We start from the raw sequence: 24899 nt of genomic DNA on the forward strand, positions 1-24899 counted from the left end.
TCAAATATATCCCATAAATTTACTTTCAGGGTATAATATTTGATCTTTTCCCGGGATTAATTCTACCTTCGCCGGAATACAAAGCGCTTTTTTCTGCAGTAAATGATATTGCTCGGAAACGAAATGTTCAAACAGTGAGCGTATTTTTATTAAAAATTGTGCAAACTTACGAAATGATGATGGTCCGGCACGGTTTCATGCTAGTAAGTAAAAAAGGAAATTATATAATGACTCATTAGATTGCTCAATTATCTTTAAAATTTGAAAAATTATTAAAGAATAGTAACTTTTTGATAGATTTAGTAAACGTTTATAACTATATAAATATTTATAGCTTTACAAACCATTTGAAATTATATATTGTAACGGTCCGGTTTTCGGCGAGAGAGTGCGGATAGATCGTCAGATGCACCGGAAAGAAAGAGAAAAAAAAAGAAAAACGCGCGATATATATATATATATATATATATATATATATATATATCGCGAAGTAAATTTATTGTTGCAATGAAAGATGTACAAGGATGTCAGTGTACGCATGTATCGTGATGTGAGTGTATGTGTGTGTATGTTGTGTTTTGACGCGCTCGGGATCGGTTTATGACTGCGCGTATGCGTCGACGGTGTTTTTTGTCGCGCTTTTTCCGCCCGGCGTTCCGAGAATCCCGGTGTACGAGGAATAACCGGTCGCTTTCGTAGAAGCGTGTCTCGCCGGTGTTCTCGTAAATGCGACTGCGGATGCCGCGTTACGAATTAACGCAACACGCGTGTTAGATGCAACGGCCGCGATACAGTTTAGACGTGTTAGACGGTCGAATTTGCAATGCTGCAGAATGCTATTAGGCTCGTAGGCCGCGATACAGAATAAAACGCGGTATAATATTTCGTTGCCGCTGAGGATGCCGCGGCGCGCTATCGATATCTCGAACGGGCGGCTGCGGATGCCGCGATGCATTATAATTCGCGGGAGAGGATCGTATCGTGAAGGATGTGCGTGGCTCGCAGCTGGTCGAGATCCCTCGACTCGGGGCGGCTCTACCTCCACCTTCCGTGAATGTCCAGCTGGGAAATTTGGCGGTGATGTGGGTGCACTACCCCGCTTGGTATCGAGATCGCTCGACTAACAAGTAAACCTATCCAAGTGTTACACTCCGATTTTTTTCAAATTTAGCATAAATGTAGAACTATGAAAAATATTTAACCCGTGTTTTTCCATTTTTGCCCATAAGCAGTTTTACGGTAGTAAATACCCCTTTAATCTTCACCCTCTTATCATCAATAAGTAACAAAAAAATACATAAGAAAAAAAATTTAATGCGATAGGAAATTTTTTTGGATCGCTGATTATAAATGTGGTCAGATTTGCAAAATTATTTATTTAAATAATAAAATGTTTAAACAAATTAGCAAAAAAGTTGAAAAAAATATAATATAATGACTTGATTTATGAGTTTTATTCAAATAAGTGTTTCTAAATATGGCATCTGTGAAATGCATTTTAAATTATTCGAACAATAAATAATTCAAACAAATCAGCAATAAGATTGAAAAAATGGGAGTGCTTTATAACGTTCAACTGTTCTTCGAGAAGCAGTGTTGTTTACACCGATATGGCGTAATGATGCCAGACAAGGGATTGTAACAACACGCAAGTGTTTTCGCAATTGTAGGCACAAGAGATGTTACGCACAAGCGAAAACAATTGACTTGCTTCTCGAAGAACAGTTGAACGCTTGGATAGAGAAAGACGTCGATATCCGAAGTCTGTCCATCAGCTTTCCGCGTGAACTACGCGCGATCATTCAATGCAAGCATTTTTATTTTTCCAGCTGCATTTTCCATACGTTCGTACCCTCAATTTTCATTCACACGCACAGCGGATAATCTTACAACAATTTCATATATAGAGAAAATGAATTTAAAAAATATTTTGAATTTACTACGTAAAAGTTTTGATTATCCACAATATAATATTGAATCTATTGTTACTAGCGAGGAAATAAATTTCGCATCACAGTTAGAAGATTTGATTAAGGACGCTATTAATAATCACACATTTATGGAATATTATATTACTTTAAATTATGAAGACGAAAGTGTGGTTTCGGAGCCTGTTATAGTTGAAGAAGATTTTGAAGATGATTATGAAGAAACGATAAAAGATAGTAAAAAAGTAAAAATTGACATAGATCTTCATTATAAAAAGCTGTTGAATTTTGACGTTCAGGTAAAAAAAATATGAAATTTGAAACAGTAAAACATAGATACAGAAAGGTTACAAAGAAAGAACTTCTATATAAATGGGAAGCACAAATTGCTGAAGGTGGGACAAGAAATGAAAAGTTATTAGAAGTTTCCAAATATGTGTTAAATAAATTTCAAAGTGCTTTGGATAAATCAGTGCCAATACATGATCTAGATATTAACAGATGGGCTTTAAAAGCGAGATATGATTGTAAATTATTACCGTATTTGTTCATGGCTTCGTCAAAATGGATTCATAATTTTAAAATAAGACATCGGATTGTTTCCAGAAAAATCAATAAATTCGTCACTCAAATGCAAATAGCGAATAAAGAAGAATTGAAAAAAGCAGCTAACGAATTTGTACAAAATGTGAAGTCGGAAATTGTATTGATTGGGGAGGATAATGTATACAATTCTGACCAGGTTTCAATTTGTAAATGCATGCAGGACGTACGTTAAATTTCAAAGCAACATCAACAGTTGAAACTTTAGCACAATCTCTGAATTCTTTAACATAGTTATACGGTAGCTTATTATATCGGCAAGCGGACGTTTAATGTCCCCCTTATTTATAGTTTTGCAAGAAAAAGATGGCAAATTCGGACCAAAAATTGAAAAAGATTTATATAAAGCGGATAATATTCTTGCTTTAGCTTCTACTTCCGGCAAGTTGACATCGGAGCTCGCAATTAAATGGTTTCAACAAGTTTACTTGCCTAACACTAATCAAAAATCTGTCTTGTGCTTAGATTTATGGACGGGGCAAAACAAAACAAAATTTAACCATTGATAATTATGAAAAAGATGTTAATATTTTGACGATTCCTGCTGGGACGACTGGTATAATTCAACCATTGGATGTTTATACATTTAGACCGTAGAAGAATTTCTTGAAACATTTTTCAGATATAATTATATTATATAATTATTGTTGGGTATATTGCGCCCTTTGACAGGCGCTAAGCACTACGCTACTGATTGACGAACTGCGCAACCAAGAGCGATTGCTCGCACGACGACGCGCAGAGGCGACATAGCACATAGCATAGCACATAGCACGGCACGACTATGCACACGGCACGACTGTGCACACGACACTACAGTAAGAAGACGTCTTAAGAGACGACCGAAAGACGGACCGTCAGAGAAGCATGGGTGTGGTCGACGTGAACGAAGCATAAACGACGTGCTTGAATCTTCTATTACTATTTCGGACTGTTCGCGTATTAAGGACATAATAATAAGGCCCAACGGCCTTAGACATTATACAAAACCAACAAGAAACACAACAATTGGCGCTGCGGCTTATTGAACCTGCAAGAAAAAAACTATGGAACGAATACTTCAAGCGCTAGCGACTACTGCGCAAAACCAGGAACAGACATTACATCAGATCGGTGAGTCACAAAAGCAAATAACGGAGATACTGTCGTATCGAACACTGAGAACGGACGATAGTGCAAAATCGTCACAATTTTCAAATCTGGCTACACAGCTCGGTAAATTCGTTCATGATCCTACAAGGGGTAAAACCTTCACGTTATGGTTTGAACGACATAGAAGCACTTTCGCGGAAGGAGCAAAGGATTTAATCGAGACGGAGAGCAAAGAGCTACCTCTTCATGCTTTCGAGGACGACGAGTATCAACAATTGCTCAGTCGTTTATCACCGAAGAAACCGCATGAGATATCTTTTGAAGATCTCGTGCAACATCTTAAGAAACAGTTCCATGATAATAAAAATTTATTTCAACGTCATTTTGAAGCTCTCAATTTTCGTGCTTCCCCGCCAGCAACGGCAATAGAAATACTTGACAAAGTAAATGTTCTAGGAGATGCCTTTGAGCTCGATAATTTCAATATCGACCAACTCAAAATTCTGCTAACGGCTCTCGCCCTAAGCGACCACACCTACTACACGGAGCGAACAGTCCTTTTCAAGGTTGCATCAGAAAAAGAAAACTGCACATTTCAAGACGTTAGAGAAATCTGCTACGCACATGCGAACCGCACAGCTGACGTTATGCGCGTTGAAGGACAACGCTTCTCAGAAATCAACGCGGTCAGCCAATTAACGAAGAATTCACCTAAAAAGAAAGGTAAATATTACGAACAGAAAACAAATCCTACTACATTGCATTACGAAAAACAGACAAATTCTACTACATTGTCGCCATGCCATGGCTGCGGTTCCGCAAAACACGGGATGCATGTCCTTTTAAGAAAGCAGAATGCAGATTATGCAAGAAAACGGGACATATTGCTAGAGTTTGCTTATCGAAGCAACAAAATAAAATAAATACTGTCAGATTACAAGGTGTTCTAGGCACAGGACATCGGTATCGCAAATTCGTGCATATTACTATCAATAACAAGCCATTAAAAATGCAGTTGGATACAGGGGCGGACGTAACCACGATCGGGAGAAAAACTTAGACACGAATCGGTCGTCCAAAACTCCAACCTCTTACTACTTCATGTGTTAATGTCTCAGGACATCCAATGCATACCATAGCATTTTTTAATGTCTCACTTGGCTACAAGGACTGTATGATAAAAGCACCAGTCGTACTTGATCGTCCAGAAACTGCACTAATTAGCTCTCAAGCAATAGATGAGCTTGGCTTAATTACCTATGACACAGGAGTCGTCGGAAATCTGCAAATGATAAATACGATTACGGTAAATTCACTTCATAAACAATTCACAGAACTTTTTAGTAGTTCGACAGGTGAATGCACCAAGATGACCAGAATGCACCAGTTTATCTGCGGCTTAAACCAGATGCGAAACCGAAACATATTCCACGACGTCCAATCGCACTCGCATTAGAAGAACCAGTCAATGAAGAACTGGATAGACTTATTAAGAATGGAATTTTAACGCCAGTCGACTTTTCAGAATGGGCTGCTCCCATAGTAGTTGCACGCAAAGCGAATGGGAAAATACGTATTTGTGCAGACTACTCAACAGGATTAAATGACGCACTTGACGCGGAGGATTATCCAATCCTAGGTATAGAGGAACTTATGGCAAAACTTCGAGGAAGTTCTATCTTCTCACAACTAGATCTATCTAATGCTTATTTCCATCTAAGACTAAATGAGGAAAGTAAGAAGCTAACTACAATAAATACTCATCGAGGTTTATTTGCTTACAATCGGTTGGTTTTTGGATTAAAACCAGCTCCTGCAATTTTCCAACGTACGCTGGAACAGGCACTTACAGGTATTCCAGGCGTACTCGTCTATCTTGATGATATTCTGATTTATGGCCAGGAACGCACAGAGCATGATACGCATTTACACGCCGTGCTAAACCGCTTGCAAGAATGGGGTTTTCAACTTCAAAAGGAAAAATGTAAATTTCATACTTCAATAGTTAAATACCTTGGATTTATTGTTTCAGCTAAAGGTATTGAGCCCGACCCAGCACGTCTTCGACCTATCCAAACAATGCGAGCTCCGACGAATGCGAAAGAGATACGCTCGTTTTTAGGTCTGATAAATTACTACGGGAAATTTATGCCAAATTTGCATCGACTCAAAGCACCATTCGAAGCTTTGATCAAGAAAGATGTACCTTTCGTGTGGACAGCAAAAATGAAGAAAACGTTTGAGGATATTAAGAATATTCTTACTGGACCACTTCTACTAGCTCATTACGATCCCAGACAAACTCTGATCGTTGCAGCAGACGCTAGTTCGATCGGAATTGGTGACGTCTTGTTACAGCGCGCCCCAGATGGTCAAGTAAAAGCAGTCTTCCACATGTCAAAAGCATTAACAAAGGCTCAACAGAATTACAGCCAAATCGAAAAGGAAGCTTTAGCACTAGTCACTGCAGTTGAACGTTTTCGAAAATTCGTATATGGCTGTCACTTCGTGCTACAAACGGACCATCGTCCACTTTTAGCCTGTTTAAAACGTCGAATACAAAAGATCTAGATACACGCACAGCAAATCGTTTGAAACGATGGGCTCTTTGATTAATTGGGTACGACTTCGACATAGAATATGTCAACTCCGAAAAATTTGGTCAAGCGGACGCTCTTTCAAGATTAATACAGAATGCAAAACAAGACGTAATAGACGCCGACCTCGAAAAAGTTGTAGCTGCGCTACAGGAAACAGATACAGAGCTACAACAGATTGTCAACGAATCAGTACAGTTCTCACCTTTAACGGCTCGACAAGAGCTCCAAAGTGCGACATTCAGCGATGGAATTCTCGCTGAGGTTATAGATCGTCTACAAAACGGATGGCTCAAATCGGACGTAACTGATAAAGAGTTAATGCCATATTATCGTCATCGCGATTACTTAGCCATAGTTGATAATACATTAGTTCTAGATGAGACACTAATAATTCCTAAACGTCTACAATCTACCTTACTGAAGCAACTATACATTGCACATCCAGGTATTCGCCGGATGATACAGCTTGCTCAACGTTATTTCTATTGGTCGGCGATGCATGATGACATCGAGAGATACGTAAAAGAATGTAATTATTGCGATCGCACAGCAAGCAACCCAGTAAAAGAACCATTATATCCATGGCCAAATCTAGAGAAACCATGGTTACGCCTTCACATTGATTTCGCAGGCCCGATACACGGATAATAGGTACTCGTCATTGTCGATAGCTATTCCAAATTCGTAGAAGCGGGATGGTTCTCAACAATAACATCGGCAGCGACATGTCGATATCTGCGAAGACTCTTTAGTCGATATGGACCTCCTGAAGTACTAGTTTCAGATAACGGTACTCAATTCACTTCAGTAGAATTCGTGCAACTGTGCGCCGAATTTAGAATCCTTCACCTGCGTACCCCTCATGGGCATCCACAATCAAATGGTCAAGCCGAGAGAATGGTCAGAACATTGAAAAGTTCTATAGACACAAGTCAAAGTTCACAGTTAGAAACGGAATTAAACAAATTTGTTTACGCATACAACTACACACCCAGTGATGCGGTACCAGATCATAAGTCTCCGGCAGAAATATTCTTTGGACGTAAGCTTAGAACTCCATTAGATATTTTTACTGCAACCGAAAAACCTAATCTAACAATAAGTCTTACTTCTCGGCAAATGAAGCAACAATTTGACGCTCATCACGGCGCAAGGCCACGTTCATTTGCTACAGGTCAATCGGTACAAATTCAACTCTCCAATGGACAGCGTATTCCTGGAAAAATTGTTAGGCTGATAGGCAAAGCACTCGCTCGCGTCAGCATTGAAGGAGGATTCATTACCAGACACTTCAATCAAATATGGAATCGTCCAAAGGGACAGAAAAGGAAATTCAATACATTCAGCGAAGATTTACTACCTTCAGGAAAAGAATCAGCACGGATTCAACCAGATCCAGTACTTCACACTTCGCTAGGAGAAAGAGAGGAGGCAGAACCTCTCAACAACGGGACCACACAACCCCCAGAAGCATCTGCTCGTCGTTCTGAACGTCTTTCACATCGAATTCGACCAGATTACAAAGCGGTGGGAGGAACTCGCCCCTACCGAAAACAGCATTCTTAAGCAAGGGAGGAATGTTGGGTATATTGCGCCCTTTGATAGGCGCTAAGCACTACGCTACTGATTGACGAACTGCGCAACCAAGAGCGATTGCTCGCACGACGACGCGCAGAGGCGACATAGCACGTAGCATAGCACATAGCACGGCACGACTATGCACACGGCACGACTGTGCACACGACACTACAGTAAGAGGACGTCTTAAGAGACAACCGAAAGACGGATCGTCGGAGAAGCATGGGTGTGGTCGACGTGAACGAAGCATAAACGACGTGCTTGAATCTTCTATTACTACTTCGGACTGTTCGCGTATTGAGGACATAATAATAAGGCCCAACAGCCTTAGACATTATACAAAAACAACAAGAAACACAACAATTATGAATATAAATTTGCATTTGAGGAATAATATTCTGAAAATTCATCTCTGATTCATAATCCATTTTCATCTCCCAGGTTCGTAAACCTTTTTAGATATGCATGGTATAAGAGTGGTTATATCGAAGAGAAACCACCTAAATGTGAGAAACCTGTAAAGTTTTGCTTCAAAAATTGTGATCTTATTTGCGACTCCTGTCATGACATTGCAATTTTTAAATGTGCTTGGTGCACAAAATCAAAATGTATAGATCATTTTTTTGATCCAAAAAATTCTGAACGTCCTCATTATTGTACATATTACCAAGAGTTAAGAATTAAAGAAACAATATAAAAGTGAAAAATATTTTGGAAAATCTAAATAAATATAAAAATTAAATAAAGAAAAATAAAAATAAAATAATAATAAAAAATAATAAAAACAAAATAAAAAAATAAAAATACAAAACCAATAAAAATATCTTATATTATTATATTATTTTTAGCTTATATTATTTTTAATAAAGTTAGTGTATATACAGGGTGACCCATTTTAACTTAGGCAGCCAAATAACTCGAAAAATAAGCAAGATAGAGAAAAATGTTTTAGACAAAAGTTGTATGGTTTCGAGGGGGCCATAAGATGGTATCATTGGTTTGACCTTGAAGAGTCATTTGAAGGTCACGTGAAGGTCACTTCAATTTTTTTAAATGGAATACCCTATATATTTTTGTACATTCTTGTAGCTTATTTCGAGAGCTTTCCAAAACACTGTAATTAAGTACCTTTCCGTTAAGTACTTTTTGAGTTATGATGCTTGAAATAATTTCTTAATTTTACATAAACCGTAAAATATCTTGTAAAATATTCATTTCTCGATTATCTTACCTTAATACTTTTATGTACAAAATAATGAGAGGAATCAATTGGTGTAAAGAAAACACATAGTTGTTTTTAAGAAAAAATATGGAATTGTTAATTGCAAATTACATATTTTTTCTTCGAAACAACTATGTGTTTTCTTTACACCAATTGATTCCTCTCATTATTTTGTACATAAAACTATTAAGGTAAGGTAATCGAAAAATGAATATTTTACAAGATATTTTACGGTTTATGTAAAATTAAGAAATTATTTCAAGCCTCATAACTCAAAAAGTACTTAACGAAAATGTACTTAATTATAGTGTTTTGGAAAGCTCTCGAGATGAGCTACAAGAATGTACAAAAATATATAGGATGTTCCATTTAAAAAAATTGAAGTGACCTTCACGTGACCTTCAAATGACTCTTCAAGGTCAAACCAATGATACCATCTTATGGCCCCCTCGAAACCATACAACTTTTGTCTAAAACATTTTTCTCTATCTTGCTTATTTTTCGAGTTATTTGGCTGCCTAAGTTAAAATGGGTCACCCTGTATATGTTAATGTTTATGTGTATGTATGTATGTATGTATGTATATATATGTAGAAAACAAAAGACCACATAACGTTTAGATCATATTCATAAGAAAAAAGACAATAAAAGAAAAACACTGTAATAAATACTCGTTTTCTGGAGGAGGGAGTATAGAAGATGGGGAGAGGGAGGAAGAGTGGTGGAAGATGGTGGAAGAGGAACAGGAGGAAAGAAGGAAGAAGAGGAAGGCTGGGATGGGAGAAGGAGAGGAGAAAGGAGATGATTTAGGAGAGGAGGGCAAGAGGACAACAGGAGAGGACGTTTGGAGGAAGTTTGAAGAGAGGAGGGAGAGAGTGAGGAGGGAAAGAGAGAGAAGGGAGTTAGAGAGGAAGGAAAGGGAGAGAGGGGAAGAGGCGGAGAAGAGGAGGGAAAGAAGGAGGAATGTAGTGTGGTGATGTGTAGAGGGGGGCAGTGCGGAGGAAAGGAAGAGGTTGATGGAGGGGATTGTGAGGGAAGAATTGGGGAGAAGGGTGGAAATTAGGGAGGTTCGGGAAAGGAGGGGGAGTGTGGGAATGGTGTTAATTGCGAAGATGGGGAAAGTGAAGGATAAGAAAGAGTTGTTGGAGAGGGGATGGGAAATAAGGAGGAATTGAGGGTGGGGGTAGATGAAGATCTGACGATGAAGGAAAGAAGGGTGAGGTGGAAGTTGGTAGAAAGGGCTAAGACGGAGAGGGCGAGGAGGAGGGTAGTAGTGACAACGAACAGAAGGATTTGGATAGACGGAAGGGCTTGGGGATGGGACTTGGAGAGAGATAGATGGTACGAGGAGACAGAGAAGACAGAGGAGGAAAGTGATGAGTAGAAGGAAAGGGTGAGAGGGGAAAGAGGGTGAAGAAGGTAGGGAACGGAGAGAGGGAAGGGGAGGAGGAGGAAGGGGGATGAGTAGGGACAAGGGGGAGAGAATAGGGATAGAGGAAGAAAGGTAGGAAAAGGTGGGAGAGGGGGTTGAAGGGAAATGGAGGAAGTGGAGGGTGTGGAGAGGAGGAGTCGATAGCCGCTGTGATTTTGTATAATTTTGTTCTGTTTGGTTTTACAGTTATTTTCGGTACAGGAGGGAAAAGGGAAAGGAGAGGATGAGAGCGGAAGGAATAGATACGAGAAAAGAAGAGAGATAGGACGGAGGAAGCAAAGTACAGGAGAAAGAGAGAAGAGGGAGAGGTGGATAGAAAGCGGACAACCACGAAAGGAAGCATAGTGTGGGAGAAGGAGGATCAGGAGTCAGGTGGGAGGAAAAGGGGGATGTGGGAGGGAGAGCAAGGAGGGGGAGGATGCCTAGGGAGGGTGAGGGAAATTAGTATGTAATGGTCGCACAAGGGCCAGGTCGGGGGGGATAAGTTGTTTTTTGGTTTGTAAGAGGTTCGGGTACGCTCCTCGAAAAAGCGCCTTCAATCCCCAAGGGGACGAATAAAGATATTCATTCAAATACTCGTTTTCTTCTTCTTGATTATTTTCTAATTCGCAGAGATCGATCTTTTATTTTCGGATATGAAAATTTTATTTGCAAAGAAAAGTTATTAAAAATCTGAATATATCTTAAATTTTAATTTTTTACTACTGTAATATAAGTTTCATTTACTACTGTAATATAAGTTTCATTTAATAGTATTAAAGAAGAATATATTTATATCAATATGTAATGTGAGCAATTACAAAATCCTTTATAACTTAAGTCGCTACAAAGCACTTCAATTTTTTTCAATCTTATTGCTGATTTGTTTGAAGTGTTTATTGTTCGAATAATTTAAAATGCATTTCATAAATTTGATGCCATATTTAGAAACACTTACTTGAATAAAACTCATAATTCAAATCATTATATTATATTTTTTCAACTTTTTTACTAATTTGTTTAAACATTTTATTATTTAAATAAATAATTTTGCAAATCTGACTTCACATTTATAATCATTGATCCAAAAAAATTCCTATCTTGCATTAAATTTTGTTTCTTATGTATTTTTTTGTACTTATTGATGATAAGAGAGTGAAGATTAAAGGGGTATTAACTATCCGTAAAACCGCTTATGGGCAAAAATGGAAAAACACGGGTTAAATATTTTTCATAATTCTACATTTATGCCAAATTTGAAAAAAATCGGAGTGTAACACTTGGGTAGGTTTACTTGTAAGATGGAGTTCTCTCCATCTTTCATCCGGGGCGGTAGTGCCTTGTCTGAATTCTTAGGATTTGCTCAGAAGCGTACGGCTTTGAGTAGATCGGGAGAAATGATGATTAGATGCCGAAATGTGACCTTTTTATACCGGCTAATTGCCCGCGTCGGCGCGCGGCGATATCATCCCTTCCGAACGAGTTTTTCGGAAACGGTGCGGTCGGGCCCGCTCGGAGGGATTCGGGTAGTGTGCCGAACGCGGGCTTTCGCCGGTCGGCAGTTCGGGCCACGTTGACTACGGTCGGCGGTGTTCGGCCGATTCGAGCCTAACGGCTTAGGGCTGTATGTGCGAACAATTAAAAAAAGCACCGCGCCCCTGCCTATGCGGGTGTTCTGCCGGGCGGCAGCTTCCGGCGTATGGTTTTGCCCGGGAAAACGGAACGATGCCGGGATGCATCGTTATAATATATATATATATATATATATATATATATATATATATATATATATTGTTACGCCCGGGGCGAAGACTTCGAGATATATCGAAGACGCGCACTAAGAACGGCCGTCGCGGATCGCGTTAATAACAAGACGCTTTTAGAGAACACAAGAACTTTAATAAACAACACAGAACACAGATAATAACTCAGAATAATAACACAACGGATTAATAATGATTCCTACATAAAACACGTCCGGATAGCTTGACAGCTATCTTCCGACTCAGCTGACCATCGTTGTTTATAAACATTCTTCTTTGCTACGGGATCCTGACAACGGGCCGTAACGACTCGGGCGCGTAACACTACCCCTCCTCTTCAAGATTGTCGTCCCGACAATCAGCAAGGGATTTCGTGACTTCCCGTGGACTTCCAGGGACCCCGAACGATATCCTGCTCTCCCTGAGCTGTTGCTGCAGGTTACTGAGCATCGCTCCGACCAGGCCCCAATCCACTGGGCAGACTCCCAATCGACTCCTTCCAGAGAGTTGGTCAGACCCTCAAGAACCGACTCCAGGGCAGCCTCCCTTCCCTTTAATCACCTTCTTCGTCTCGGCACAAGACTGTCCTTCCGTCCTTATCTTCTCGTTGCGTGCCTTTCTTCGGACAAGAGGGAGGATATCCACCGTGGACTCATCGTCCTAAAGGACTCCCCAAGTCCCTGCCTCGGCATTCGCCCTCCGACCCACGGGAAAACCACGGGCAAGGCAGTCTTCAATTAAGATCTCTTCTTCAAATGTTTTTTACAGTAGATTATTCCGACGCGTCTCCAAAATTTCTTTCCTTTACAACAAAAATAATAAAATGAGCAACAAGCACTTTTCCATCCATAACTTTCATTCCTTAATCAAAATAATTTGGGAGTCTCTTCCACAATACTTCGAGGATTACGCTACCAATTACAATTCATTCAAAGAAATAATTGGAACCAATACAACCATTATTAAAACAAACACCGGAAATCACGAATATTGCCATCCAGGCATTCTAATGAAAGAATTATCCCCTATTCAACATACTTTCGAGCCCGCTTTAATTTTAAACACATTAGCTCATTCTTTTTAAAAGAAAATTTGTTTAAAGGAAACATTTTCAACATAACGTTTTTTTTTAAAACAAACTACGCGTGCGGATCTGACCACGTGCGATTTAGTCACATTTTTTAAAATATTGGAGCGACTTAGCTATGGAGATCGGCTTCCTCGCAGAAGCGGCCGACTCCGTCGCCCTCGTTTCCGTTGACGGCTCGGATTGCTCACGCCTCCTCCTTTTCGCAGTTATCGTCACCATCGCTTACGCTCCCTCTATCCCGGACGAGCCTCCAAAAATGTTACGCCTGGGGCGAAGACTTCGAGATATATCGAAGATGCGCACTAAGAAGAACGGCCATTGCGTTAATAACAAGACACTTTTAGAGAACACAAGAACTTTAATAAGCAACACAGAACACAGATAATAACTCAGAATAATAACACAACGGATTAATAATGACTCGTACATAAAACACGTCCGGATAGCTTGACAGCTATCTTTCGACTCAGCTGACCATTGTTGTTTATAAATATTCTTCTTGGCTACGGGATCCGGACAACGGCAGGGCCGTAACGACGCTCGGGCGCGTAACAATATACAGGGTGACCCATTTTAACTTAGGCAGCCAAATAACTCGAAAAATAAGCAAGATAGAGAAAAATGTTTTAGACAAAAGTTGTATGGTTTCGAGGAGGCCATAAGATGGTATCATTGGTTTGACCTTGACGAGTCATTTGAAGGTCACGTGAAGGTCACTTCAATTTTTTTAAATGGAATACCCTATATATTTTTGTACATTCTTGTAGCTTATTTCGAGAGCTTTCCAAAACACTATAATTAAGTACCTTTCCGTTAAATACTTTTTGAGTTATGATGCTTGAAATAATTTCTTAATTTTACATAAACCGTAAAATATCTTGTAAAATATTCATTTTTCGATTATCTTACCTTAATACTTTTATGTACAAAATAATGAGAGGAATCAATTGGTGTAAAGAAAACACATAGTTGTTTTTAAGAAAAAATATGGAATTGTTAATTGCAAATTACATATTTTTTCTTCGAAACAACTATGTGTTTTCTTTACACCAATTGATTCCTCTCATTATTTTGTACATAAAACTATTAAGGTAAGGTAATCGAAAAATGAATATTTTACAAGATATTTTACGGTTTATGTAAAATTAAGAAATTATTTCAAGCCTCATAACTCAAAAAGTACTTAACGAAAATGTACTTAATTATAGTGTTTTGGAAAGCTCTCGAGATGAGCTACAAGAATGTACAAAAGTATATAGGATGTTCCATTTAAAAAAATTGAAGTGACCTTCACGTGACCTTCAAATGACTCTTCAAGGTCAAACCAATGATACCATCTTATGGCCCCCTCGAAACCATACAACTTTTGTCTAAAACATTTTTCTCTATCTTGCTTATTTTTCGAGTTATTTGGCTGCCTAAGTTAAAATGGGTCACCCTGTATATAATACAGGGTGTTTCATTTTAATCCGACCAGTCGAATATCTCGAAAACCAAGCCCGGGAGAGAAAAATATTTCAGACAAAAGTTGTTTGGTTTCGAGGGGGCCATAAGATGGTGACAATGATTTGACCTTGAACAGTCATTTGAAGGTCACATAAAGGTCACCTTAAATTTCTTAAATGGAATACCCTATATATTTTTGCACATTCTTGTAGCTGACATCGAGAGCTTTCCAAAACACTATAATTAAGTACCTTTTCGTTAAGTACTTTTTGAGTTATGAGGCTTGAAATAATTTCTTAATTCTACATAAACCGTAATATATCTAGTAAAATATTCATTTTTCGATTATCTTACCTTAATACTTTTACGTACAAAATAATGAGAGGAATCAATTGGTGTAAAGAAAACACATAGTTGTTTTGAAGAAAAAATATGTAATTTGCAATTAACAATTCCATATTTTTTCTTAAAAACAACTATGTGTTTTTTTTACACCAATTGATTCCTCTCATTATTTTGTACATAAAAGTATTAAGGTAAGATAATCGAAAAGTGAATATTTTACAAGATATTTTACGGTTTATGTAAAATTAAGAAATTATTTCAACCCTCATAACTCAAAAAGTACTGAACGAAAAGGTACTTAATGATAGTGTTTTGGAAAGCTCTCGAGATAAGCTACAAGAGTGTGCAAAAATATATAGGGTGTTCCATTTAAAAAAATTGAAGTGACCTTCACGTGACCTTCAAATGACTCTTCAAGGTCAAACCAATGATACCATCTTATGGCCCCCTCGAAACCAAACAACTTTTGTCTGAAATATTTTTCTCTCCCGGGCTTGGTTTTCGAGATATTCGACTGGTCGGATTAAAATGAAACACCCTGTATATAGGGTGGCCCACGTTAAAGACTTATATTTCGGAAACGAAGCATTTTTAGAGAAAAATGTATTGGATAAAAATTGTATGGTTTCAAGGGGGACATAAGATGCTGTCATTAGTTTGACCTTCGATAGTCGTTGGAAAGTCACATGAAAGTCACCTTCAAATTCTTGAATGGAAACCCACATTTTTCATTACATATTCTTATAGCTTACCTCGAGATCTTTTCAAAACACTATAATAAGGTACTTTTTCATTGAGTATTTTTCGAGTTATGAGGCTTGAAATAATTTCTTAATTTTATATAAACCATAAAATATCTGGTAAAACATTCATTATCTTACCTTAATACTCTTATGTACAAAATAATGAGAGGAATTAATTGGTGTAAAGAAAAAATATAGTTGTTTTAAAAAAAAAATATGTAATTGTTAATTGCAAATTACATATTTTTTCTTAGAAACAACTGCGTTATATACATATATATATATATATATATATATATATATATATATATATATATATATATATATTGCAACGCCTTTGTCCGCCTCGGGAACGCCGATCCGGAGGAGACGGCGTGCAAAATTTGGCCGGTAGGGAAATTGGTTGATTTACAAAAAAAACGGTATCTCAGAATACGGTAGCGTACGGTATCTCGCAGCTCTCCCAAGGAAAGCGGTATTGGGCGCCAGGCGCGGTCTCCCGCGCCACCATATCGTTACGGTAACGGAAGGGTTCGATAACCCAGAGCTCAATAAATGACAGAGGGGCGGGATTCTTTGTAGGTTAGAGAGAGAGCACTAAATAACTTCCGGGAGAGAGAAATGATCGACACTCCTTCGATTATTATTATAAATATATTTAACATTATAGTATATGGACAAAGTTTATAACAAAGTATACGACAAAGACAATATAAATACAATAGAAAGGGTTAACGGGGAAAATAGCAAAGATTACATGTAGAAGATACGCAAGTAACGAAATCGGAAATATAAATTTCGAAAGAAAGAAACATCAGAGTTATAAGAAAGATACGAAAGTCGATTATTATCTATACGGGAACGAAGACATATGATACGCGCGACTAACAGATAATTCTGAGATCGAATATAATTTCACGGACCGCGATGAGTAAAGTCTACAAGTAATTCGCAGAAAAATCGGATGTAACGACGGTTCTAAGTAACGGTAATTTCACGTCAGCGGGCACAAATATTATCTCGCAATGTTATCCGGTATCTTCCCGACCTTTCGCTCTCGGCGAAAACAAATTCGACCCTCACGCAATTTCAAACAACACGGACGGTAACGGACGTAAATTTTAAACAGAAATTTCGCGAATTATTCAATTCTTGCAGAGTGGATTTTGGATATACGGCACTCGCACTCGCGAAGAACGATCTCACGCAAACCCCGCTATTCTTTACGCAATACGATAGTGTCGGAATCTCGTGACTCTATTAATATTCACAATTCGACGCTCCACGCAATGATATAACGAGATACGGAACGAAACGATACGATACGATACGATACGGTATGGCGCTAACGATACGGTATAATGACTGTCGGCGACGAACCCCCTGAGAGGGACAAATCCGCGATACCCGGGGCCCAGCTGGCGTCCGGCAACGAAACGCGAGAAAAGCACGCAGGCTTTCTACAACAATTCGGTAACGAGTTCACCGTCGCCTCGCGACGGTATCAAGGAAAGGTACGACGCCAGCTGTATCCGGGAATATCTCTACGGCTACCTGAACGACGGCTTACAGTTTCTCCGGTGTCCGTGTCCTCGCTGTGTGCTCGCTGCGGTCGTGCTCTCGATACGGTAGCCGGAATGGAGAGTCGTCCTTTCGCTATTATAGCTCGTCGAACAGTGACTTGTGATAAATGCTCCGCAAGGCCCTCGAGTCCCGCGCCGATTTTCCGCGCATCCTGTCGATTTTCGATAACAAGGGGTCGATATTCTCCGCCCTCTCAAATTTCGTCCTGCTGTAATGCGGGTTGCCCTTCGATAGGAGCCAAAATCCACTGTCGACGGTATCCTGGACGGTTGTATTTTCTCGGTAGATCGGACGTCTTGGGCTGGCCAGGCCGTATCCTCGTCCGTCTCCGGATGTATCTCCTCTCCTCAGTCTGCAGCCTGGGAGAGTGTTGATCTTCCCTCGTCCGGGTTTCCCCGTCGTTGTTTCTCTAAAATTAGCGGATATTAATACAACGATTACCTATGGATAGCGGCGGAGAGGGATCTCGATACGTGACCTTTCTTTGGAGTGGAGGCATCGGTCCGAGTCTCTCCTCTTCCTTTCTTCGGTAACTGCACCCTCCGGGATCTTGCTGTACATCACTTATTATCCGCTCGCTCAGATTGCCGCGCTCTGTTCGCTTAAAATTAAATCTCAAACACAGAAATCTATACAAAGATATATCGCGAGATCGGATAAGGGGCTCCCCTCAGGTGCGAAGAACGACTCTCCGTACGCTACCTCCCCCCGGCGGGGTCACTGTGACGGAACGCAAAAGGCGTCACGTCACAATATATATATATAAAATGTCTTAATATCGCTAGTCAATTAATCAAAGGATCAATTAAAAAAATGTATTCGACCAAACTAGCCAGAAATTTTTGTTTTATGTCGTCTACAAAATGACAAAAAAACTAAATAATTTAATAAGACGCGGGAAAGACAGCTTACATAACAATGACAAGTGTTGTATACAAATTAAACTGTAAGAATTGTAATTTATCATACATTGGGCAAGCAAAAAGACATTTACGTACGCGAGTGAAAGAACATTGTAATGATATAAAGTTACATGAAACCAATCACTTAGTTATAAGCAAACATAGATTGGAAGCTGGACATGATTTTGACTGGTTGAATCCTAATATTTTGCATAATGAAAAATATGTTCGAAAGAGGGAAATTGCTGAGATGTTCTATATCAAGAAACTCAATAATTTAATTAACCTACAGAAAGACACAGAGAGTTTAAACAACATTTACGACAAAATAATAAAGGTCACTTAGTTTCGTTTTTCCTCCAGATGTATTTAGTTTCTTGACGAAGTCTCACATGGACACATCAATTTGTCTCTAAAGTTCAAAATCTAGTTAACATTTTTTTTATGCAAATGTGACTTGTGTAGTTCACAAAATTATCGTCTATGCCTGTCTCCTGATCGGTATGAGAATTGTTCACACCCTAATTTCGTGAGCGTACTATGTATTCTAACCGTTAATTAATTAATTATAAATCTTTATTCCAGTATATACTTGATAAGGACCACAACCATATGGTCGAAACGTCGTATCAATAAAACAAAAATTTCTGACTAGTTTGGTCGAATACATTTTTTTAATTATATATACATATATATATATATACAGGGTGTCCCATTTTAAACAACGACCTCAAATATCTTCCGAATAATACGTTTTACAGAAAAATGTTTCAGACAAAAGTTGTATGGTTTCGAGGGGGCCATGAGATGATACCATTGGTTTGACCTTGAAGAGTCATTTCAAGGTCACGTGAAGGTCATTTTAATTTTTTTAAATGGAACACCCTATATATTTTTGCACATTCTTGTAGCTCATCTCGAGAGCTTTCCAAAACACTATAAGTATATTAAGTATATTAAGTTAGTTTTCATTAAGTACTTTTCGAGTTATGAGGCTTGAAATAATTTCTTAATTTTACATAAACCGTAAAATGTCTTGTAAAATATTCATTTTTCGATTATCTTACCTTAATACTTTTATGCACAAAATAATGAGAGGAATCAATTGGTGTAAAGAAAACACATAGTTGTTTCGAAGAAAAAAAATGTAATTTGCAATTATCAATTACATTTTTTTTTTTCGAAACAATTGTGTTTTCTTTACACCAATTGATTCCTCTCATTATTTTGTACATAAAAGTATTAAAATAAGATAATCGAAAAATGAATATTTTACAAGATATTTTACGGTTTATGTAAAATTAAGAAATTATTTCAAGCCTCATAACTCGGAAAGTACTTAATGAAAACTAACTTAATTATAGTGTTTTGGAAAGCTCTCGAGATGAGCTACAAGAATATGCAAAAATATGTAGAGTGTTTCACTTAAAAAAATTGAAGTGACCTTCACGTGACCTTCAAATGACTCTTCAAGGTGAAACCAATGGTACCGTCTTATGGCCCCCTCGAAACCATACAACTTTTGTCTGAAACATTTTTCTGTAAAACGTATTATTCGGAAGATATTTGAGGTCGTTATTTAAAATGAGACACCCTGTATATACAGGGTGACCCATTTTAACTTAGGCAGCCAAATAACTCGAAAAATAAGCAAGATAGAGAAAAATGTTTTAGACAAAAGTTGTATGGTTTCGAGGGGGCCATAAGATGGTATCATTGGTTTGACCTTGAAGAGTCATTTGAAGGTCACGTGAAGGTCACTTCAATTTTTTTAAATGGAACATCCTATATATTTTTGTACATTCTTGTAGCTCATCTCGAGAGCTTTCCAAAACACTATAATTAAGTACATTTTCGTTAAGTACTTTTTGAGTTATGAGGCTTGAAATAATTTCTTAATTTTACATAAACCGTAAAATATCTTGTAAAATATTCATTTTTCGATTACCTTACCTTAATAGTTTTATGTACAAAATAATGAGAGGAATCAATTGGTGTAAAGAAAACACATAGTTGTTTCGAAGAAAAAATATGTAATTTGCAATTAACAATTCCATATTTTTTCTTAAAAACAACTATGTGTTTTCTTTACACCAATTGATTCCTCTCATTATTTTGTACATAAAAGTATTAAGGTAAGATAATCGAAAAATGAATATTTTACAAGATATTTTACGGTTTATGTAAAATTAAGAAATTATTTCAAGCATCATAACTCAAAAAGTACTTAACGGAAAGGTACTTAATTATAGTGTTTTGGAAAGCTCTCGAAATAAGCTACAAGAATGTACAAAAATATATAGGGTATTCCATTTAAAAAAATTGAAGTGACCTTCACGTGACCTTCAAATGACTCTTCAAGGTCAAACCAATGATACCATCTCATGGCCCCCTCGAAACCATACAACTTTTGTCTAAAACATTTTTCTCTATCTTGCTTATTTTTCGAGTTATTTGGCTGCCTAAGTTAAAATGGGTCACCCTGTATACAGGGTGCGCCAAAAGTCTGGATACACCTAAATATCTCACAAACGGTGCATTTTAGAAAAAAATGTTTCAGGCAAAAGTTGTTTGGTTTCGAGGGGGCCATAAGACGGTACCATTGGTTTGACCTTGAAGAGTCATTTGAAGGTCACGTGAAGGTCACTTCAATTTTTTTAAACGGAACACCCTATATATTTTTGCACACTCTTGTAGCTTATCTCGAGAGCTTTCCAAAACACTATAATTAAGTACATTTTCGTTAAGTACTTTTTGAGTTATGAGGCTTGAAATAATTTCTTAATTTTACATAAACCGTAAAATATCTTGTAAAATATTCATTTTTCGATTACCTTACCTTAATAGTTTTATGTACAAAATAATGAGAGGAATCAATTGGTGTAAAGAAAACACATAGTTGTTTCGAAGAAAAAATATGTAATTTGCAATTAACAATTCCATATTTTTTCTTAAAAACAACTATGTGTTTTCTTTACACCAATTGATTCCTCTCATTATTTTGTACATAAAAGTATTAAGGTAAGATAATCGAAAAATGAATATTTTACAAGATATTTTACGGTTTATGTAAAATTAAGAAATTATTTCAAGCATCATAACTCAAAAAGTACTTAACGGAAAGGTACTTAATTATAGTGTTTTGGAAAGCTCTCGAAATAAGCTACAAGAATGTACAAAAATATATAGGGTATTCCATTTAAAAAAATTGAAGTGACCTTCACGTGACCTTCAAATGACTCTTCAAGGTCAAACCAATGATACCATCTCATGGCCCCCTCGAAACCATACAACTTTTGTCTAAAACATTTTTCTCTATCTTGCTTATTTTTCGAGTTATTTGGCTGCCTAAGTTAAAATGGGTCACCCTGTATACAGGGTGCGCCAAAAGTCTGGATACACCTAAATATCTCACAAACGGTGCATTTTAGAAAAAAATGTTTCAGGCAAAAGTTGTTTGGTTTCGAGGGGGCCATAAGACGGTACCATTGGTTTGACCTTGAAGAGTCATTTGAAGGTCACGTGAAGGTCACTTCAATTTTTTTAAACGGAACACCCTATATATTTTTGCACACTCTTGTAGCTTATCTCGAGAGCTTTCCAAAACACTATAATTAAGTACATTTTCGTTAAGTACTTTTTGAGTTATGAGGCTTGAAATAATTTCTTAATTTTACATAAACCGTAAAATATCTTGTAAAATATTCATTTTTCGATTACCTTACCTTAATAGTTTTATGTACAAAATAATGAGAGGAATCAATTGGTGTAAAGAAAACACATAGTTGTTTCGAAGAAAAAATATGTAATTTGCAATTAACAATTCCATATTTTTTCTTAAAAACAACTATGTGTTTTCTTTACACCAATTGATTCCTCTCATTATTTTGTACATAAAAGTATTAAGGTAAGATAATCGAAAAATGAATATTTTACAAGATATTTTACGGTTTATGTAAAATTAAGAAATTATTTCAAGCATCATAACTCAAAAAGTACTTAACGGAAAGGTACTTAATTATAGTGTTTTGGAAAGCTCTCGAAATAAGCTACAAGAATGTACAAAAATATATAGGGTATTCCATTTAAAAAAATTGAAGTGACCTTCACGTGACCTTCAAATGACTCTTCAAGGTCAAACCAATGATACCATCTCATGGCCCCCTCGAAACCATACAACTTTTGTCTAAAACATTTTTCTCTATCTTGCTTATTTTTCGAGTTATTTGGCTGCCTAAGTTAAAATGGGTCACCCTGTATACAGGGTGCGCCAAAAGTCTGGATACACCTAAATATCTCACAAACGGTGCATTTTAGAAAAAAATGTTTCAGGCAAAAGTTGTTTGGTTTCGAGGGGGCCATAAGACGGTACCATTGGTTTGACCTTGAAGAGTCATTTGAAGGTCACGTGAAGGTCACTTCAATTTTTTTAAACGGAACACCCTATATATTTTTGCACACTCTTGTAGCTTATCTCGAGAGCTTTCCAAAACACTATAATTAAGTACCTTTTCGTTAAGTACTTTTTGAGTTATGAGACTTGAAATAATTTCTTAATTTTACATAAACCGTAAAATATCTTGTAAAATATTTATTTTTCGATTATCTTACCTTAATACTTTTACGTACAAAATAATGAGAGGAATCAATTGGTGTAAAGAAAACACATAGTTGTTTTGAAGAAAAAATATGTAATTTGCAATTAACAATTCCATATTTTTTCTTCAAAACAACTATGTGTTTTCTTTACACCAGTTGATTCCTCTCATTATTTTGTACGTAAAAGTATTAAGGTAAGATAATCGAAAAATGAATATTTTACAAGATATTTTACGGTTTATGTAAAATTAAGAAATTATTTCAAGCCTCATAACTCGGAAAGTACTTAATGAAAACTAACTTAATTATAGTGTTTTGGAAAGCTCTCGAGATGAGCTACAAGAATATGCAAAAATATGTAGAGTGTTTCACTTAAAAAAATTGAAGTGACCTTCACGTGACCTTCAAATGACTCTTCAAGGTGAAACCAATGGTACCGTCTTATGGCCCCCTCGAAACCATACAACTTTTGTCTGAAACATTTTTCTGTAAAACGTATTATTCGGAAGATATTTGAGGTCGTTATTTAAAATGAGACACCCTGTATATATATATATAGGTCCCAGACCACCCGTATACCTCTTTTGAAAATGAAAATAAATGGCTTTCATCAAAAATCGCGAACAATTTTTAAGTAAATCGAGTAAACACTATCAAATGGTGATATTTTCAACTTTTGATTCCGACCGGAAATACGCCATCCGAATCGGAAGTTGAATTTTTTTAGGGGAACATGGTACTTTTTATTACAGATTCGAATTGTACGTGAAAAAATAAGAAACTTTTGTATCAAACGTTTTTTCTGAAAGTGCCTCTGTTGAAGTTCATTATTTTATCACAGTTACTTTCAAGGTCAATTTATGATTGACAGAGGCACTTTCAGAAAAAACGTTTGATACAAAAGTTTCTTATTTTTTCACGTACAATTCGAATCTGTAATAAAAAGTACCATGTTCCCCTAAAAAAATTCAACTTCCGATCCGGATGGCGTATTTCTGGTCGGAATCAAAAGTTGAAAATATCACCATTTGATAGAGCGTACCCGATTAACTTAGAAATTGTTCGCGATTTTTGATAAAAGCCATTTATTTTCATTTTAAAACGGGTGCATGGATGGTCTGAAAGACCCTGTATATATACAGGGTGTCCTAGACCACCCGTACACTTCTTTTCTTTCAAAAACTAAGCATTTTAGAGAAAAATGTTTCAGACAAAAGTTGTTTGGTTTCGAGGGGGCCATAAGATGATACCATTGGTTTGACCTTGAAAAGTCATTTGAAGGTCACGTGAAGGTCACTTCAATTTTTTTTAATGGAATATCCTATATATTTTTGCACATTCTTGTAGCTCATCTCGAGGGCTTTCCAAAACACTATAATTAAGTTAGTTTTCATTAAGTACTTTCCGAGTTATGAGGCTTGAAATAATTTCTCAATTTTACATAAACCATAAAATATCTAGTAAAATATTCATTTTTTGATTATCTTACCTTGATACTTTTATGTACAAAATAATGAGAGGAATTAATTGGTGTAAAGGAAACACACAGTTTTTAAGAAAAAATATGTAATTGTTAATTGCAAATTACATTTTTTTTCCGAAGTGACCTTCATGTGACTCTTCAAGGTCAAACTAATGGCATCTTATGTCCCCCTTCAAGCCATACAACTTTTGTCTGAAACATATTTTTATATCTCGCTTCGTTTTCGAAAAAATTGCTTGTGTCACTATAAATGCCCCACCCTGTATATATATATATATATATATATATATATATATATATATATATATAAACAAATTTTTTAAATATTACGATCAAACATTGTTGGTTGGAGAATCATTTGGAGGCAAAACTACTGTTCTTCGCATTTTGGCCGATGCTCTGACGTTGATGTACGAACGTAATGATGAAAACAGCTCGCCGACTACGTACTTCGTTCTGAATCCTAAGGCCATCACTCTGGGTCAATTGTATGGTTATTTTGACCCAGTA

General features: G+C 37.1%; 2 protein-coding genes across 9 annotated transcripts in view; both read left to right on the top strand.

The window, feature by feature from the left end:
• Dhc62b (Dynein heavy chain at 62B) overlaps positions 1-24899 on the top strand; it is an 835389-nt gene that overhangs the window by 382611 nt on the left and 427879 nt on the right. The window lies entirely within an intron of this gene.
• Positions 1553-10682, top strand: LOC145974970 (uncharacterized). Its single transcript, XM_083105106.1, has 2 exons — positions 1553-4346; positions 10642-10682. Exons 1-2 carry the CDS (start codon positions 3578-3580, stop codon positions 10680-10682), a joined length of 810 nt encoding a protein of 269 aa, XP_082961232.1. The 5' UTR covers positions 1553-3577.

The sequence above is a fragment of the Camponotus vicinus genome, unplaced genomic scaffold, assembly GCF_025532165.1.
Source record: "Camponotus vicinus isolate PSW18456_S1 unplaced genomic scaffold, iyCamVici1.0 SCAF_7, whole genome shotgun sequence".
NCBI lineage: Eukaryota > Metazoa > Arthropoda > Insecta > Hymenoptera > Formicidae > Camponotus > Camponotus vicinus.

Excerpts from the sequence above, each read along its gene's own strand:
- LOC145974970 (XM_083105106.1), top strand. The coding sequence starts at position 3,578 with ATGGAACGAATACTTCAAGCGCTAGCGACTACTGCGCAAAACCAGGAA. Across the intron at positions 4,347-10,641 it reads GAATTCACCTAAAAAGAAAG|TTATTTTCGGTACAGGAGGG; the intron begins GTAAATATTACG and ends TTGGTTTTACAG.